This window comes from Rhinichthys klamathensis, unplaced genomic scaffold (assembly GCF_029890125.1).
Source record: "Rhinichthys klamathensis goyatoka isolate OS25496 unplaced genomic scaffold, OSU_Roscu_1.1 h1tg000240l_1, whole genome shotgun sequence".
Lineage (NCBI taxonomy): Eukaryota > Metazoa > Chordata > Actinopteri > Cypriniformes > Leuciscidae > Rhinichthys > Rhinichthys klamathensis.
This window is the reverse complement of record NW_026606762.1, coordinates 1,821,764-1,840,747: the sequence shown is the minus strand read 5'-3', so window position 1 is coordinate 1,840,747 and position 18,984 is coordinate 1,821,764. Positions and strand designations below refer to the sequence as shown.

The 18,984-nt window shown below is 38.2% G+C and overlaps 2 protein-coding genes across 3 annotated transcripts; both read right to left on the bottom strand.

The window, feature by feature from the left end:
* Positions 1–1,318: 1,318 nt before the first annotated feature.
* btbd10b (BTB (POZ) domain containing 10b) lies at positions 1,319–17,474 on the bottom strand. Of its 2 annotated transcripts, none has more exons than XM_056265748.1 (8): positions 17,309–17,474; positions 10,001–10,197; positions 9,605–9,911; positions 8,237–8,339; positions 3,651–3,771; positions 3,299–3,496; positions 2,816–2,926; positions 1,319–2,206 (listed from the first exon to the last, which is right to left on the bottom strand). In XM_056265748.1, the coding sequence occupies exons 2-8, from the start codon at positions 10,152–10,154 to the stop codon at positions 1,887–1,889; spliced, it is 1,314 nt and encodes a 437-aa protein (XP_056121723.1). In that variant the 5' UTR covers positions 10,155–10,197; positions 17,309–17,474; the 3' UTR covers positions 1,319–1,886. The 2 variants fall into 2 exon arrangements, with proteins under 2 accessions (XP_056121723.1, XP_056121724.1); XM_056265749.1 differs by having other exon boundaries at positions 9,635–9,911; positions 17,309–17,473.
* Positions 17,475–17,863: 389 nt separating this feature from the next.
* Positions 17,864–18,716, bottom strand: pth1b (parathyroid hormone 1b). The gene is made up of 3 exons (XM_056265803.1): positions 18,628–18,716; positions 18,442–18,541; positions 17,864–18,345 (listed from the first exon to the last, which is right to left on the bottom strand). The coding sequence occupies exons 2-3, from the start codon at positions 18,531–18,533 to the stop codon at positions 18,138–18,140; spliced, it is 300 nt and encodes a 99-aa protein (XP_056121778.1). The 5' UTR covers positions 18,534–18,541; positions 18,628–18,716; the 3' UTR covers positions 17,864–18,137.
* Between the last annotated feature and the right edge of the window lie 268 nt (positions 18,717–18,984).

The window sequence follows — 18,984 nt, the reverse complement described above, 5'->3', positions numbered from 1 at the left end:
TGAAACACAACTTGTTCAGATTTTTGGCTTTGATTTTTTTGCCGTTTTACAGTCGCCCAGGTTTTAAAAATATGTATTTTATATAAAATATGAATAATTACATTTTTTACATTGTACATTTTCATAAACTCAAACTTCTATAACTTTTTTTCTGTTTCACTTTCTTAATTTATTTCACTTCTACAAAAATCTGCCAAATGTCTTCTTTAAAACAAGACCAATCTTACGTCTATATTCCAAAGCATTCTTGAATTACAACCATTTAAGTTCGAAATGTGCATTTTCATGTATATTCAAAAAAAGGGGGGTGACACTTAAAGGGTTAATGTATCATTATAATACGTATAAAGTATGACGTTTCGTGTGTAATAATGCCGGTTCGTGTCTAAGCAAATTACGCTCCAAAAACGTTAGGTGGCGTTACTCGGTTTAGAACTTAAGCTCCGACCCTCACTTCCGGTCCTGGCGCTGGTGTTAGAACGTAAGCTCCGCCCCTTACTTCCGGTTCTGGCGCTGGGGTTCTGAAACTGGTGGTGCTGCGGGTCTGCAGCTGGATACTATTGCAGTGGTCCGACACTTTTTCACAGCGCTCCATTGACTTTAATACAGGCGTCTCATATTTTTGGTCTCGGCCGGCTATTACCGTCGTAGTTTTATCAAAAATATGGTTAAACGTTGTGCCTAAGGCATTTGTAACACAGATATGCGTTTCCCAGAGAGGTTGGAGGGGGTGTCCGGTTTGGAAAGGGAAAAAAACGAAGTCAAATCCTGACCAGTGTCGTCTAGCACACGCTGCTAATAAATACAACGTTATACTCGCGTAGTCCGTTTGCTGTGTAATAACGATTATAGAAGTGAATAGAGACCTACCCAGCTTTGCATGAACAGTGTTGCTCCTTGATATTGTTAGTCCCAGCCTCCGTCTCGATTAGTAGGATATGGGGTGGGTCATTTTTTGACTGACCGCCCGGTATGCTTTTGCCTTTGGATGCCTTGTTGTTCCTTGCGTTTCACATGTATGTCGTGAATATAGCCTTCGAACGTATATTGCAGCCCTTTTTGCCTACTTCTATCGGACACTTTATTTGCTGCTTTATAAAAGTTTGATAAAATTTCAGCAGGAAGAGCTGTCACAGCATAAGCCATGTTGATACCAGAGCCCAGATGAAGTTTGTTTGTCGGACGTAGCAACAGTAACTAAGGGGGCCGGGTCTTAGCCAAAAGTTTATTATACTGCAGAGGATTTGAGAAACAATCTGCATCTATACCGTCTTTGACATCAGCAACACATCAAACATATTGTCTCAAACACAGCACATTAACATTATATATCTTTATTAATACAATGATTTTCAAGCGCTTGAACAGACAGATCTTGAGCAGATAAATTAATGTCCAGCTAAGAAAAACACTGCATTCATTCACCAGGCAAATGGACCTCCTGAGGAGACCAAGGGGAGAGCTTTCCAAAAGAAAAAGTGGCACCAAACCCAAATGCATCAAGTGAAAGGAACTTCATAATATTAATAATAATTAAACTCGTTGCGCTAATAATATAAGTCAAATGTAAAAGAATGATAGTAACAATAATTAGAATCATATAATAGGTCCAATTACAAAATAAGTGAGGTTGCTAACTTCATTTCAAACAAACAAAAATAAATTTCCTTTGGTCAAGTAAAAAAAAGAAAAGAGAACAGCGAAGACGAAACGGGAGAGCACTGACCATGCCAGCATCCCAAGTCCATGGAGTATTTTTTTTTTTTTTTTTTTTTTAATACAGTAACTAGACAGTTGAGGCTCTAAGGCTGTGGAGGAGGTGCAGAAGGCAATCTGGTTATAGTGTCTCTGGTTCATGCTGAGCATGCGGTGATGGACGTCTGCTCTCAGACGGCAGGCGACGGGGCGTCGGGGTCGGGCTCGTTGCTGTAGTGGTGACCGGGGGGAGGGTGGTTGGGAAGAACGTCCAGTTCATCCACCTGTGGTCCGGGGTGCATCACCACAAGCTGGTCCTGGGGAATGTCTGCCGCTGCCGCTGCCAGGTTCGTGATGGACTTGCTCTTCACGCACTGGAAGTCCACGTGTCGACTCTTGCCTTCCTCCTTCTCCCAGGACATGCGGATGAAGGGTCTCTGGACGTAATTGTAGATGACTTCAGGTCGACCGCCGGGACGCTTCTTCACCTTCTCTTTGTATGTTGGATAACCTACAGATGCAGATTTGATCATCAAAAGTTGTGTCTTCTGATATGTAAACATAACCATTATGGACAAGTTAACCAAAAACGAACATTTGGTCATCATACTCTCCCTCACGCAGAACCTTGTCCTTCACTGTAACGTACAAATCAAATATGGCCATTTTTGAATAGAAGTGGACACTGATGTATCAGCTAATATGTGGCCATTATGGCTTGACCTAATTTTACTGACTCCGCTTTATCACTGGATATTAAATGTTTTAAAATTTGTAGTAGGTTTTGAGTAAATGTTGTGTAAAATAAGTTTCATTTCAGCACATTTTTGTGCATCTCTAGGCTATCATTGAATTGTAGCATGCATGTATTAATATAATAATGTGATTATAGGCCACCAGCCGTTCTGCTTTTTAGATATCAATATCATGACATAATGTCAGATTGAAAGACAATGTTAATTGTTAAACCTGACACCTGTTGCCATATTTAATCCTCCGCTACTGCAGTGAACATTAATTTCAGGGTGAACTTTCTCTTTAAATTATTAAAATAAGATTGCATATTTGACTAAATAGGTATAATATTGTAAAAAAAAAAATGTGAAAATAGGATTCTTACCTTCAATGCCCAGCCTAATTTTCTTAAGTCCTCGATCTTTTAAAACTGATTTGGCTACATCACGGTTTTCAATGTACTTGAAGAAACGATACAGCTTTGTACTGTATATAACTGTAAAAGAGAAAAAATAAGTACATTTGTTGTTGTCACAGATAAAAACACCAGTGATGCACCAAAACGAAAATATAACTCTTACTTAACCTGTTAGTGATGTCTTCATTATTTAATAAAGCATATGTTTGAATAATTTACAGCCTTAGTTTAAATGTTAACATTTTAATCAAGACCTGGAGTAAAAACACAATTCTATATATATATAAAAAAAGTTTATATAAAACTGCCTTAACTGGAATTTTATTTCAGCTAAATAAGTTTTAATTTTGGTTTCAGTAAAAAAAAAAAAAATCATTTGGGTGCATCACTAAAAAAGAAAAACACTCATGAAATGTTTTGAAGATAATCCAGAAAGGTGTGTGCGATTACTTTGTGAATACTCTTCTCCCATCTGAGGGGGGTACTCCTCGTCCCAGTCCACCACATCATCGTCTGTGAGCACTACGATGTGACACTCCCTCTCTCCGCTCTGAGCGCTTGCCACCATCAGAGGGAGCACCATCTCCTCCAAATAGAACTCAAACTGCCTCCGAGCGCCGTCATTGGACAGCTCGTGCATCAGGGCACCTGACGAGACAAACTGGGTCAATAAACAAGCACCTGTTCAAAGCAGGGAAATCTGCCAGCTATGAGGCTGAGAACACGGGTAAAATATCACCGTTGTCAGATCCCAGCACTGGCATTGACATTGACATTATCGAGAAGCAGAGGAATTACTCACTCAGGTCTCGACACTTGATAGTACTGTAGTCAAAAGAGATGCACAGATAGTCGCACGCTTCCCTTAGCTCGGGAATGGAGATTCCATCAGGACAGCGGATTATCCCAGATTTGTAGTAATCCTGCCAGTTAGAGAAAGAACAGAAAACACAAAAGATGCCATTACAGAAGCTGCTCTTCATTTTGTTTTTGGAGTCTCCTACAACAGGTTTACATGCATCCAAAGTCAAAAAACACTTTCATTTTCTAATGATATACATTGCAGCATCACCTCTTTTCTCACAGTGCCTGAAACGATCATTCAGTTTAGCTAAACTCCTTTCTGAGATCCTGCACTGCTCTGATTGGTCAGATGGCCCAGTCCGTTGTGATTGGTCAACCGCTTACAGCGTGTGTTGGAAAAAAAACGTCCATTACCATATCTAAATTTCACCTCGAGCCCCGAGACCTCATTCTTTAAGTGGATTTGCTTTCGCAGCGCAGAAAACAGCGTCTTCTCGACAACATGAGCGGTGTTTGAGGGCGAGTCAAAGTAGACGTTGTTAAGTAGCCAATGAAGGCCATAGGCGGGCATTATGCAAACATGTTACAAACCTATGTATGTTTGTAATAGGAAGCAAGACTGGAATTACTGACGAGTGATTTCGGCAGTTCAGAATCAACTATCGAAGCGCAATAAGACGTGAAAGAACTAAATTCCCGATTGCACGCTTGCGCTGTGTCAGTCAGCGTGGTTTTTTCACTGCTCATTGTACTTAACACTTTTTAAGATCGAGGGCGTACCAAATTCGTTCAAGTTATATTGCTCTTAACTTTTTATGACGCTCATTCATGCGTTTCATCACTCTGAAGTGTCAATAGTGCTGTGATGCGCGTATAAAAATATCCAATTTTCATTTTACATTATAATGCTGGAAATTCTCTTGCAGCATTTTAAATGGTTCATTTTAGCTTTTAGTGTTTTACTTATTTATTTAGACGGAAAAATATAGAACTTTAATATCAGCTATTTACTGGTTACCGTCCATTACATAAATTGAGCAGAAAACCAGTCAGAAGTTTAAAGGGGTCATATAATGGTACATGCACTTTTACAAGTTGATTGTACTGAAATGTGTGTTGGCAGTGCCTGTACACAACCATCATATAATGATAAAAATCCATCCAGTGTTTTTTTTTTTTTTTATATCTCCTTATATGTTTTCCCCTGCCTCAAATCAAGCCGTTCGACCGTGTGACGTCACACGCTCGGAAGCCCCTCCCACGATTGTTGATTGACAGGAGCGTTTCAACACAGACCCGCCCTCACTCGTGAGAGCTGTCAATCATAGTCTGCGCGGACCGGCGCGGTCATTGTTGATATGCTGGAGCACTGTCTATGAGCAGAATGGCGTCTAAGCGAATGTGGTGTTCTGTTCTTGGGTGCAATAACGAACACAGCAGTCATTTTAATGTTCCTAAATCCGAACCGCTGAAGACGCAGTGGCTGAGTTTGTTTTCGAAGGGAATATTCCCCACGAGCAACGTCAATGCGTTCATGTTTGCGCGAATCATTTCTCAGCAGACTGCTTTATAAACGAGGGTCAGTATGAGCTGGTTTTGCTAAGAAGCTGCTCATGAAAAAAGGATCGGTACCAACTATTCGTGTTCCTGCTGAACCTCTAGAACAACTGAAGTGAGTGTAACGTTTTATTAAACTTTATATTAATATTTATATTAATCTTTGCAAATCGCTACCTGCACGCTTCACGATGAATGCGTCTAAGGTTTACACTTAGGGTACATTACGGCATGTTTTCTATGTATGATGTTCTCAATATAATTCATAATCCCACGTTTATACTGAACAACGCGTTATGGTTATTGTGTTACAAACGGTGTACACAGAACAGAGAGGCGGGGTGAGCAAAGCTCATTATCATTTAAAGTCATATGCACTGAAACGGCGTGCTGAAAACAGAGCTGTTTTTGACCAGGTAAAATAAGTGTTTTCTTACAATACTAATGAGAATTTTTAATTAAAGTATATTACAAACTTTTAATTTAGACCCTAAACAATCATATTAGCTTGTACCAAAATGGCATTATATGACCCATTTAACATCAGACACATCTGCAGAAGACCACGTGCCCATGATGCGTTAGAGCCAAAGAGCTCACAAAGGTGATGCAGGTTCAAAACTAGACGCTGTCCAAATCCCGTTCCATATCCTCTAGTGATTATTATACTGCAGTTCAGATTGGTCCTGCAAATTGAACGCTTCTCTATTAAAGCTCTCATGCTCAACACATCCTCTCTCTGGATTGCTAGTCAGTGACATTGTTTGAATGCACTCATCTGAGTTTATTGATTGCTTTGAGGTACAGCAGCACAATAAACACTGCCCTGAGACACATAACAGACACTGTGGCCAAAGATCATTACAGCAAAGCTGATGACAGGCTTATGCTGCACTTAACAGCATTATTTAAAAGCTATTGCTGGAAGCTCATTATGAGATGTTCCCAGAGACGAAGCAGCCCACAGTGCGAGCCTGTGACCAAACCACAGACACGTCTTAAATATTCATTTACGAATACAAATCACTGCGTCTTCCAATGAACAAGTTTTGTTCTGCCATCTAAACACAATCAGGGATTTCCTTGGGCCTGTTTACAGCTGGTTTCTTCATGCGTTCTCTCTGATGGGATAGCTATCTGATCGTGAAAAGACCAGGTGTAAATGCCTCCGAAACGCTTTCAAGAACGATCAATCAAAACACTTCAGGAGGTGGTTTGAGATGCATTCCAAGCTAAACTAGACAAGTGTAAATTTTACTCCTCCCAAAATGTACAAAAATAATAAACGTATGAGAGCATGTTATAGCCGGATATAACAGCGCTACTGCAACACGTGCCGCAGATGAGTGGCGGAGTATCTTCAGCAAGCCGATGCGCAAATGAAAAAAAGTCGCAAACGCTCAACACACAATCATCTTCATTAAAAGTAGAGAGACTAAATGATCTTACCAGTGCTGATGCAGCTCTCTCTCCTATTGTGGTCTTTGATCTTGAAATTAGCTGATGATAAATAAAATGAAGCTCATATCTGTTGCTTTCATTGACGTGGGAAAGGAAGATCGGATTCATATCCGTTTTGTGGAGACAACCGTTTTAATGCATAAAGTGACGAGGTGTACTAAAGCCACGTAATGAAAGTCGTCATATTAGAACTTATAAATAAAATAAAATATTTATATTTGAAACCAGAGCCTAGAATTTGTGAGTGACTGTAGCTTCCTGTTAAGTGGGTCACACATCAGACACGAAGCATCACGTCATACGACGCAACAGGTAGGCAAACGCACGGGTATCGTAAATAAAATGAATAGTGCTGTCAATTGATAAAAAAAGGAACTAATTCACACATTTTTCTGTAATTAATCGCGATTAAATGCACCAAGCATTAAAATTTGAATTATATTTTTATATTGTATAATTTCACACTGAAATGTAGAAACAGCATGAAGACCGTATTTTTTTTTATATTTGCTAAAGGGCATCTCTTTACTAAGTACTAATACTGATGTAAATGGATCTTTCTCAATTTCTTGGGTTGAAACAAGTAATAAACATTTAACATTACAGTATGACTGAGAGCCATCATTTTTAATATTTAATAAAAAATAACAACTTAATTTAAGTAAACACATAAATCCATCATATTAAAATGTCACATTTAGCTGTGCCTTTAAAATATAGCAGGGCTCAACACTAAGGCTTTTTTCTTCTTCTCTACCGAATATTAAAGCTACAAAAGTGATCCAGTCAAAAGCAGTGAGTGACTTTCTCTTTGTCTTTTATAGTTTGATTACCATTACTGACAGACTGCAGGAGATTTATCAGGTTGCTGTCACAAAGATGATGCGGATCTGACACGTATCCGATGTTCTCAACTCTTTACAGTTATTTAAGACTTAACTCATTTAAGACAATTTTGCATTTCTGTCCGTTTAAGCGTAAAAGAACTCAATGCGCGCTTCTGGAGCCACTTTACAGACGTCGCGCCAGTATATAAGAGTTCACTTTTGTGTCTTATCACGCTTGAATGGTTTAAAAGCACTTGAATGAATGACAGCGCGATCATATAATGTAACGCAAGCCAAAGGATGCCAGTAAAAAACGGATGCTGCGTTAATTGCGTTAAATATTTAAGACATTAAAATGAAAAAAAAAAAAAAATCCCAAAATTAGCGCATTAATTTAGACAGCCCTAAAAATGAATCATTCTGTACATGCAAGCCACATGCTGTCTGCCTGCAGCATCCGGGGTGTGACCCGCTTTAATGTGTGCAGAGAGACAGTAGTAAAGGTGATGATACACAGGGCAACTTTTTGAGCAATGTTGCTGGGCAATCTTGGGCACTTTCCCATTGAAAATTGTCAATACATTTCTATCTGAATAGTACTTTAGATCGGTCGTGGGCCCTGTGTCTCATCTGGTTGCCTATTGACGGTAACATTGCCCAACAACATTGCTCAAAAAGTTGCCCTGTGTATCATCACCCAAGACGAGAGAGACAAGATATATAGTGACAAAAAACCCACCAGAATTGCCCTGAACACAGTGGAGCTGATGCCCTCTGCCACCTCATACTCTCCTTTGTCGTTGGGCCGGGTGAAATTGTGTTCCCGTCCAGATCCAAACATTCTACAAGAAAAAACAAACAAAAAACAGACATGCGTTTTAGAAACAAGAATGGAAAAAATGTATCAAAAATAGACAGATTACATATTATTTTAAGGCTGAGACAAGTTAAAGGGTTCGGTCATCTCATCGCCCTCATTTTTTTTCTTTCCTTTTTTTTGTGTGTGTGTGTGTAACACAAAGTTATTAAAAGTAAGTCCCATTTGCTTTCCTTCTATGGAGGACAAAAACAGCCCAGAGATTCTCGAAAATAGTCCCAGCTGAGACCTGCTATTACGATAGGAGGACTGGACTGATCTAATCACTGTTTTACATCTAGTAGTAACTGTGGGTTCTCAAAGAGTCATAGAACATTGGCCATAAAGTCTTAAATATCTTAAATGGTGTCACAAAAATCTTCATTGTCATTTTAAGAGGTCTTAAATTCTGGGGAAGGAAAAACAGGAATCACAATATATCCTATTGTAATTATTAAACTGTAAAAAGGCAGCAATTGAATTGTATAAATGTGTAATCTTCAAACATGATCAAATCAGCAAAATCCAATGTCGTACAACCTCTTATTTGTAAGCATTGTTATATTAGTACATAAACCAATTTCAATATATATGAATAGTTCAGTTCATAAGTTTACATTCCCTTTGCACAATATGAAAGATGTTAATAAGCTTTTTCAAAATAGGAGGGATCATAGAAATTCTCAGTCACTAAGAAGATGCTAGAAAATCAAAGATGCTAGACTCAGTATAAAAATTAATTTGTGTAAATTAAGTTAATTTGTCTAGTGTAAACAACATCTGACATGTGAAACAGCTTACTCAGGAGTCAGGACAGTAGTAAAAAAAAAAAAAAGTTACATTTAGATGATCCCTCATTTTGTTAATTATGAACATCTTGTATATTCTGCATGGGTTATGTAAACTTATGAGCTGAACTGAATAAAACATGTCTTTTTGTACATTGCGCAGTTAAACGTGTGTCTGTTTAATTGAGTAAAAGAATCTGAGATACATGATTGTGTCGGTTTGTTCTATAGGCATATGCTGTATACATTTTATTTGTGCGGGTCTTAAAAAAAGTTGTAAAAGTTTGATATTAAAAATGTGTCTATGCATGCATTTTTTTTTTTTCTTGGACACCTTAAGTCAGATTAGCATTTCCACTGCAAATGCAATGTGGTCACAAATATGTTCAACATTTTCATACATGTTTTAAATGACATAAAGGTGTTAAGTAGAAACAATCAAAATTATGAGGTGATCTTTAACCCTTTATCAGATGAGCGGTCTGCTCCTAACCTGCCCAGCATGGTGTTGGGCTGCGCTGTGAAAATCGAGGGGTCCACCACGAAGCGAGTGTTGTCCACAATGAGCGTGACCTTCTCTGACGTGCGGACGCTGCGGGCTCCATCTTTGACGTTCTCATAGACGAAGACCATTTCACCCATGCTCTTGTAGGTGCCCTCTGAACTGGACAAGCTACTGTTACGGCTGCTGGCCACCCCACTGCTGCTGCTGCTGGGAGAGATCCTCTGAGGCCTGGGGCTGCTGGGTCGAGATGAGCCGCCCTCGCGATCTGCCCACGTGACACACAACATGATGACAAACCACGGGACTTATACGAGCAGCCAAATCGGACCTAAAGGACAAAGAGAGTTTTCTCACCGCTGTTGTGTTGCCGTGTGGGTGAGGTCACGTTGCGAATACAGGGTGTGAGCTGGCCTTCTGCACGCTCGTGCGAAGAGTCCCGAGAGCGGTCACTGGAGCGCCTTCGATCTCTGGAGCGGTCACAGCCTCCGCTGGCACCATGCGTGTTCATTTTCACCTGGACAGTCTCAAGTCCAGACTAACACATCTGGCCACTGCAGGAAGCGAAAAAAAGAGAGAAACACCTCTGAATACAAGACCCAGTGTCATAATCCAGCGACTCTCGAGAGGAACAGACTCCCAGTGTAATTTAAGGTACCATAGAGAGCTAATGGCACGATTGTTCACATCTCTGCATAGCAAAGCCGAGTCCAGTTATTATTATAGTTAACTAAAACCAGAAAGAAACATTTTCTTTCATTTAAATAGAATAAATTTTACTGAAACTAAATAACATTAAATAAAACATTTCACATTTTCATTCTCATGTACTAAAATTGACATTAAAATCAATTAAAAATATATATATACATATAGACAGACATTTAAAAAAAACACAAAGGTTTAGTAAACAAAAATACTAAAATTATATATAATTTTAGTATTTTTGACACTCCCAAAACAGCCGTCAATATAATGTAATTCACAACACCACATTTACATGATACTTGTTCATGTCAGATGCTCAGGCTGGAATGTAGCCTATTAACAGTCAGTAAGTACTAATATCCAAATAAACAACAGAGTGAGTAGGGCAGCAGATGAGACCGATCGCTCAGGAGTGACACAGGGTGTGTGTTCGAACAGCTTCTGTTCCAGTTGATCAGGAAGTGCCTGGGGTAAATTCAGCTGGATGTCATGAGTGAACGGGAGAAACGGGGCCTGGTGTTTGTCATGCCACAGAACAGACTTGTTGTGTGCATACACACCTGTAGAACATAAGTGAACAAAGCACCACTGTTGTACTACCATGTTTTTTTGGACTTTCATTCTACTATATGAAAGTAATCATACAGTACCGTGGTAGATCAAAGTACCATTCTTTTACCATCTGATACACTCTACCATGGTAAACAAGACACGTTTGAAAGTCAAATTATGTGTCAAAATATGTAATCCGAAAAAGTATTAGATAAATAACCATTAGAGTGCCCTTAATATGTTTTTTTTCCAAATATTCCCTTTCATGCAGTGTGTAATAATACAATAAGTAAGTTGAATATTTCTTAATAGATAAGTGTTCTGTTCCTCTATCGAATCAGGTCAAAAGTTTGGGTGTCATTCTTGACACAACTCTGTCTTTTGAATCTCACATTAATAGAGTTACCCGTTCTGCATTCTTTCATATTCGCAATATAAATCGTTTGCGTCCTGTCCTTTCACTCAAGAGAACTGCTACGACTAGGGCTGGGCAAAAAAATAGATTTTTCGATTAATCGTTTTTTAAAATGTGGTCGATTCAAAATCGATTCTCAACGGCCACGAATCGATTTTTTCCATATTCAGGGCTCGCGGTGCTGCGTCTCTCTCTCTGCACAAGGCAAGCGTCAAGCGCTGCAGGCGTCGATACACTCGTGTTTAGGAGTCGGGACATGATTCACTTGCACAATCAGGCCAGCATTGCATCGTAACTAACATTTATCATTTTCACGTCTTTTTTAAGTTTTACCAGTTTAAACATTCAAGCAATTTTAAACTATCCAGTGCTCGCGCACTCTCAGAGATGTTTTTCATTGCGTGCACACATACAGTAAAGCTTAAATCCGCCTCACAAACAGCTCGCCAGTAACAAAAGTTCTTTTTCGTGGATTATATCGCTTTAACAGTTAAAAACACGCAAAATGATGTCAAAACTCTGGTCTTGGTAAGTAACCTCGTAAAGACAGTCGGTTATGTCTTAAATAAGCATAAAACGCGTGTGACAGACAGTATAATGAAACAGTAATGGATCCGTGCACTAGTTCTTAAAGTGAACGCAGCCATATGTGTCTGTCATTAATTTTGTTGTCAAAACAACATAATATAGCATTAACTGTAAGGAATCAGAATTAATAGCCTATGTATTTAATTCAGTCAGGACTAAAAGACTATCCAGTGTTATTTTACATTGGATTACTTTATTCAGTTTCTGTAGTATTTCTGACCTACCCAAAAACTTTTGTGTTGCATAAACTCTTAACAAAAAAATTACCCCATTGTAAAAACAAACATTTAGGTGAGATCAATGTAATAAAAAATTGTCTAAAAAATGATAACTGATATTTAGACTGAGATTTGTATTACATCTATATTCATTATAGTCGAATCGAGAATCTAAATCGAATCGAACTGTGAGCTTGTGAATCGAAATCGAATCGAACTGTGAGCTTGTGAATCGAAATCGAATCGAATTTGAACATCTGAATCGATACCCAGCCCTAGCTACGACTATTGTGATGTTTTGTTTTATGGGCTTCCTTCCAAATCTCTTCATAAATTACAGTTAGTACAAAATACTGCAGCTCGAGTCATTACCAAAACTTCCACTTTTGAACACATTTCTCCTATTTTACAGAAGTTGCATTGGCTCCCAGTTAAATTCCATGTAAATTTTCAAATTTTACTTTTAACTTACAAAGCACTTAACAATCTGGCTCCTTCATATCTTCAAGATCTTCTTCATATACACACTCCTTCCCGCACTCTAAGATCTGCTTCTGCACTTACACTTGATGTGCCACGCACTCGGACAACTTCTATGGGGTCGCGAGCTTTTGGCTATGCTGCTTTTGGCTAACTCTCTTCCTGTAGAAGTTCGCAACAGTTCTAGTCTCTCAGTTTTTAAATCTCGTCTTAAAACGTATCTGTTTAGGCAGGCTTTTATGTGATTTAATGTTTGTTGCTGTACTGGTTTGATTGTTTAATGTCTTTTTTTTAATGAATTTTGTAAGGTGTCCTTGAGTGCCATGAAAGGTGCCTTTAAATAAATTTAAGGGTGCTCCGATTGATCGGTCGCCGATCATAATCGGCCGATAATTGCTTTGGGATGTGTGATCGGCGGTCTCTATAAAGGCCGATCCAGAAAAGCCGATCAGATGACGCAAAACTCGCAAGACAATTTTTTTACGCACTGGTAAAAATAGCTTCACCGGTCTGGCAATTCTATTCTACAACAGGGCTCTCAAGTGTCAAGCATTGAGCGTGACAGTCACTCATTTCGGTCTTTTGTCACGCTCTCCCGCCACACATTGTATTTCTCACGCTGAAAAACTATTTGTAATAAAATATTTAATATGCCGCAGCGCCCAAAACTCTGGCCGCGCCGCTCTCACTGTGGAACCGGCATGAATCAAGCGCGTTTCCTCCGGTGTTGTTCTTCGAGCTACACAATAGCCAATCAGAAAATAACACTATTGTATCTGGGTAAGATTTAACGCAACAACCAATGACAAAAATTTATCCAACCCCCGTGCGTCCGTCAAATCACTCGTACATATTTTCTCTCATCAAAACTGAATATGTTCATCAGCGGTTACAGTTATATCAAGCAAGGATACGTTTGTGTTTTATTTTGTGATTACACCGGAATGAATAAGAGTCCGCAACGGCGATAGATTGAAGCGCGCGTCCGAGTGAAGACTGCGCGAGACACAGAGCACTGTATTCATGCAACTGATCGCCGCGGCAATGAGCGCGCAGCTTGAGTTCAAAAACACATTTTAGCGCTAGATTTCTTATTTAATAGCGAACTAAATGAATAATCTGCTAGTTAACTGAAGATGTTTTATTTATTTATATTAGGTACATGGTGGGACAGACTTCACTGGATCTAAAAAAAAAATCAATCTAAACATAGATATGACCAGTAGTGGTGGCTTTCTTAATCTGTTTAAAATAATTTTGCAAGGGTTCTTCACACACACACACACACACACACACACACACAAAAAGGTTTGTCTACCTCTCTCTTCCTCTCTAAATGCCCACAAAATCTGACGAAGCATCCCAGAAAAAAGCAAAGTTAGAGATACAGATATGGAAGTTGTTATTTTTTTATTTATTTTTTTGTTGTTGTTGTTGCTGTACTACCTGTGGTCCTTTAAGTGTATTAGAAAAACTGATGGCTGACTGACTCTAAACTAAAAACAGCAACAAAAAAAGGCTATAGTCAAAATAATGTTTAAAGTAGTCTAAAGCTAAATTTAAAGACTCAGATGTTCTGTCTTTTATTCATTTTATTTTACTTTATCTACAGGAAAGTTGTATGTCAAGCCCTAAGCTGCTCCCAATAACCAAGCTTCTATGTTAATACATGTTGCTTGCAAATAAATACATGCATTGTCTTCTCTTAAATGTAATACTTAATGTACATTGTTGTTAAATATAGTTTAATAAGTAATGCTACATGATAAAAAGAAGTCTTCAAATAGACCCTGTAATCGGTGATCGGTATCGGGTGATACAGCTTCCAGTAATCGGCGATCGGTGATCGGCCCCAAAAATCCTGATCGGAGCACCCCTAAATAAAATGTATTATTATTATTTATTAATATAGCTGTTTGTGAATGTAAACGTTCTACAAAGATGTAAAGTCGAAAGTGCATGATAAATAAAGTTATTGTCTCCAAAAAAAAGAAAGAATCGACTCCGAACAGCCTAAACGAGTCCCGTCTCTGTAATTCGAATCCAGTTCTACGTCACTAGATAAGACATTTGCAGTTTATTTGGACCAGCTTGCTCCTCAGAATCACAACCTGTAAGTATGAAAAATTGTTGATGTATACATTTTCAGCTGGGTGTTCAAAATATGTAGTTTTGTGTTTTATAAACCGGTTATAAATTAGAAATATAGGCTACACATCGGTTTGTTGATGAACACACTTGTTAATGCTGATGGTGAGGAATTACAGCGACATCTCATAGTGTACCTCAAACTGAGTAACGCATCAGTGAGAAACGTCCTGCTCGAGTCGATCTTGCGATGGAGGTTCGGGTTGAATAACTAGTTCTTCCAATGTTTCATCATCGGACTCGAGCTCGGACTGATATGGTAAAATCGATCTCATTGTTACGGTCTATAGAGTGTGTTCAATCAGGACTGAGGAAGGCTGTGGGAGCTTCAGTTATGATAATGGGAGTTTAGCTTCTGACAAGCGCTGTAAGCGGCAGACCAATCGTAACAGGCTGTGTGCCATCTGGCCAATCAGAGCAGAGAAGGCTAACGGAAAGGAGGGATTTAGAGAGACTGATAAATCTGTTTGAGAATCATTGAAAAATGTGGTGTTTCTGACCTTTGATGCATGTAAACCTGTTGTAGGAGACTCCAAAACTAAATTATGAGCTTTTAATATAGCATAATATGGGCACTTTAAGACGTCAGGATATGAATCAGACATTTGTCTGCAGAACCACTCCCTCTGTGCACAGCACTTCTGGGTTTTTTAATGTTCAGGAAATTCCAAAGATATTTGTCCATAAAACAAATTCAGAGAGAGAGAGAGAGAGAGAGAGAGAGAGAGAGAGAGAGAGAGAGAGAGAGAGAGAGAGAGAGAGAGAGAGAGAGAGAGAGAGAGAGAGAGAGAGAGAGAGAGAGAGAGAGAGAGAGACCACCCCTTTCTTCCTGAGCCGTGCACTGACCAATTAACATAGCTGAGGACTTCTGATAAACCCGTGGCCAGTTTGTCATTCCTACACATTGTGCCAAGTAAGCACCATAAGCTAAATATCTATTCTAGATAAAGAGTCAGTGCAGTAAATACAAATATTGTTAATGCACAAAATTATGAATCAAAAAGCCAGCAAAAGTCTCAGTTAAAGCCAAAACCACAAAGTGTTATCCTTTGAAATATGTAGGTTAAGTGACTCACACAAGTAGATAAACCAGTTGATTTAGTAAACACTTCCGAGGAAGAGAATTGCTTCACTTATCATCCTGTGCGGTGTGTGTAAGTAATCTACACACACTTTACTGAACTCATGTGATTCTGGTCGTGTCCTCACAAGCACAAGCAGACCTGTTTCTTTCCCTATGACGTAAGATAATGTCATTAATTAGCGACCAATTAACTGCTTTATCACATCAATCTCTTTTACGTTACATTCCTTTGCTATCAGAAATGTTTCGCCATGCAAATAAAGTTTTTGGACACTTAAGGCAAAAATTTGAACATTTCCATGTTTAAGCATTTATATATTTAGGCTACATTACTGTCATTTTTAACTATTCAGGATGTGATGTTACAACTATGATGTGACGGAATTTATTTTTGAACTTTTTCATCATTTAATATATTGCTATTCTCTTCATTTGTCATTATGATAGACAATTTAGTGAAAAGGGAATTGGAAATGATTATATTATTTACGGTGGAGGGTTAGTAATTTAAACAGGGAAAATATATAAAATTGCTACAGTTATTTGGTCAAACTCATTCAATTAACTTGCTTTAGCATTTTAAAATTATATATCCTGATATAAAGGGCAATATATGTTATGTTTTATACCTTTTACAGTAAAGTTTTAGTAACAACACCAACTAGTTTTTTTTTTTTTTTTTTTACACATAATAAAATGACTAGTGTTAAAAATAATCATCATAAATTGTTTTGGTAACACTTTCCAATAAGGTTTCATTAGTTAACATGAACTAATAATGAACTGCACTTCTTTGTTTATGTTAATTTCAACATTTACTCAAATTATTAAAATCAAAAGTTGTAAGTTATTTGTTAACATTATTTATTGCACTGTGAACTAACAATGAACAGCAGCATTTGTATTAACTAAAGTTAAAAAATATTTTAAAATGCAGTAATAAATGTATTGCTCATGGATTCATGGATTCATGATACATTAATGTTAACAAATGAAACCTTATTGTTAAGTGTTAGCGTTAGCTTTTATTTGTGTGAATGCAATTCATGATGCAGAGAATTAAGCGTCAACATATTGTTTAGGGCTAATGGTTCATTATGGTTTTTAAAATGTTTTTTAAGAACTCTTCTGATTTGTTCAACAAAAGCGATAGAACTGACATCCATCCAACTAATCAATGACTGATCGAAGCCTCGCGGATGGTGTGTCATCCTGCCAGAGAACCGATGCATGACAAGAAAACCAAAAGAACAAAAGCACCAAAAAAAAGATATCTGACATGCTTCACTCATTAATTAAACAGGTATGTATAAATAAATGTGTGATTATATGTCTGGTTTGTTGTAAAGCAGCGAGATAATTTTTACACACAAAACCTCAGCGGACGTTACAGACCTATTAGTGCTAGCTAGCCACCGAAGCTAGCCAACAAAACAATAGCCGTTTATATTAAAAATATATACAAGTCTTACCTTTTTACAGTATCGTGGGCATAGTTTGTGAAATAATTGAATACTAGTGTTTTCCCGTGAGGTAAATTGAAAAGAAGAACCATCAAAATTTGAAGAGGACCATCAGCTTTTCCTGAAAATGCGAATTTGATCTCCACCAACTGCTGACAGGAAACGCGACTTCACTAAAGTATCGCGAGAACTGCGTGACGTGGTCAATGCGTTTTAAATTTTTTTTTTTATTAAATTACAAGTTGCTAACAAGAAAGAAAGAAAGAAAGAAAGAAAGAAAGAAAGAAAGAAAGAAAGAAAGAAAGAAAGAAAGAAAGAAAGAAAGAAAGAAAGAAAGAAAGAAAGAAAGAAAGAAAGAAAGAAAGAAAGAAAGAAAGAAAGACAAATTGTCTTAGTTTGTTGTGTATAATATAGTGTACAGATAAACAGATCCAGTTGGTCCACATTTTAGTGCAATTGCTGGATGTCTAAAAAAAAGTACAAATCTTTCTTTAAGAAAAAAACAACAACATTTAAATAGTGACACAGAAACGAAACCAGTGACTAGAGGCATAGGCCTACTACAAGGTTAAGACATTGTCCTTTGTATGTCCTACACAGGGTCTGAACATTATGCTTTAATATCTAAATAACAACAAATATTTACAAATAAATAAAAGTACTATTTGAAAATAAATAAATAAATAAATAAAAAAGACATAAGCAAAGCAGTGCACTTTCTTTCTCCAAGTACAGCAGTATATTTTAATTGACACTTACTGTGTCCTCCTCCTCCTGCACTGATGTTACCGAGAAAACACTTTTCATTATTTAGAGTTCATAAGCTTTTCAAAAAACATCAGTTCCTGATCCAGGTCGCACCTTCCCCCTTTCTTAAACGTCTGATAGATGGGCCGTTGTTTTTCCCCTTTTGCTCCTTTTGGGAGTCGTTTAATGAGGGAATGAGGATGTTGTTCAGCTTCAGCTGAAGCCAGTCCTGTCTTTCTAACATCTCCTTGTGCTCCCGAACGTTGTGCATGAGCTGAACTTCACTGATTGACCTCTTGCTGTTGCAGATGGAGATATCAGACATGGAGTGGTCAGATTTGAATTGAGATTACAAAACCACAAACAACATCTCGCACCAATATGTTGCATATTACCTGAGCGGTGCTCCCTCCAGATACAACAAACTGCAAAGACCCCACAGCACAATGATAAGCACGGATTTCTCCAAAGAACGTATGGGTAACATAGTGATACCTGTAGGGTAAGTTATAGTAAAGAAACGTTTAATTTCTTATAATTCACAAGTGTCTATATAGTGAGGCAATGGCATCTAAACTTACCAAGTCTTGTTGTCTTTTATTTGACTGCTTTTGTATTTGGTGCTGTACTGAGAGGGTCCATGTGTTGTTCGGTGTCGTATTTGTGTGTTAGGGCTACTCTTCCTCTTTTTATATGCACAAGCCCCCTCCCGTTGGTCATTGATGAGCTATCTGCATTATTGATGGTGATGTCATCCATGCTTTGATGGAGACTGGCATGCACATGACGACACGTGACTACCAACACCCCCCACTAATTCTGTTTTCAACACCTTGGTCGAGACCCCTGTGATCACAGTGCTGTAGAACTAGTGCCATGTACGGCTATGACAGTCAGGCAGGGTGCCACCTTCCACTAAGTAAATACATGTTTCATTA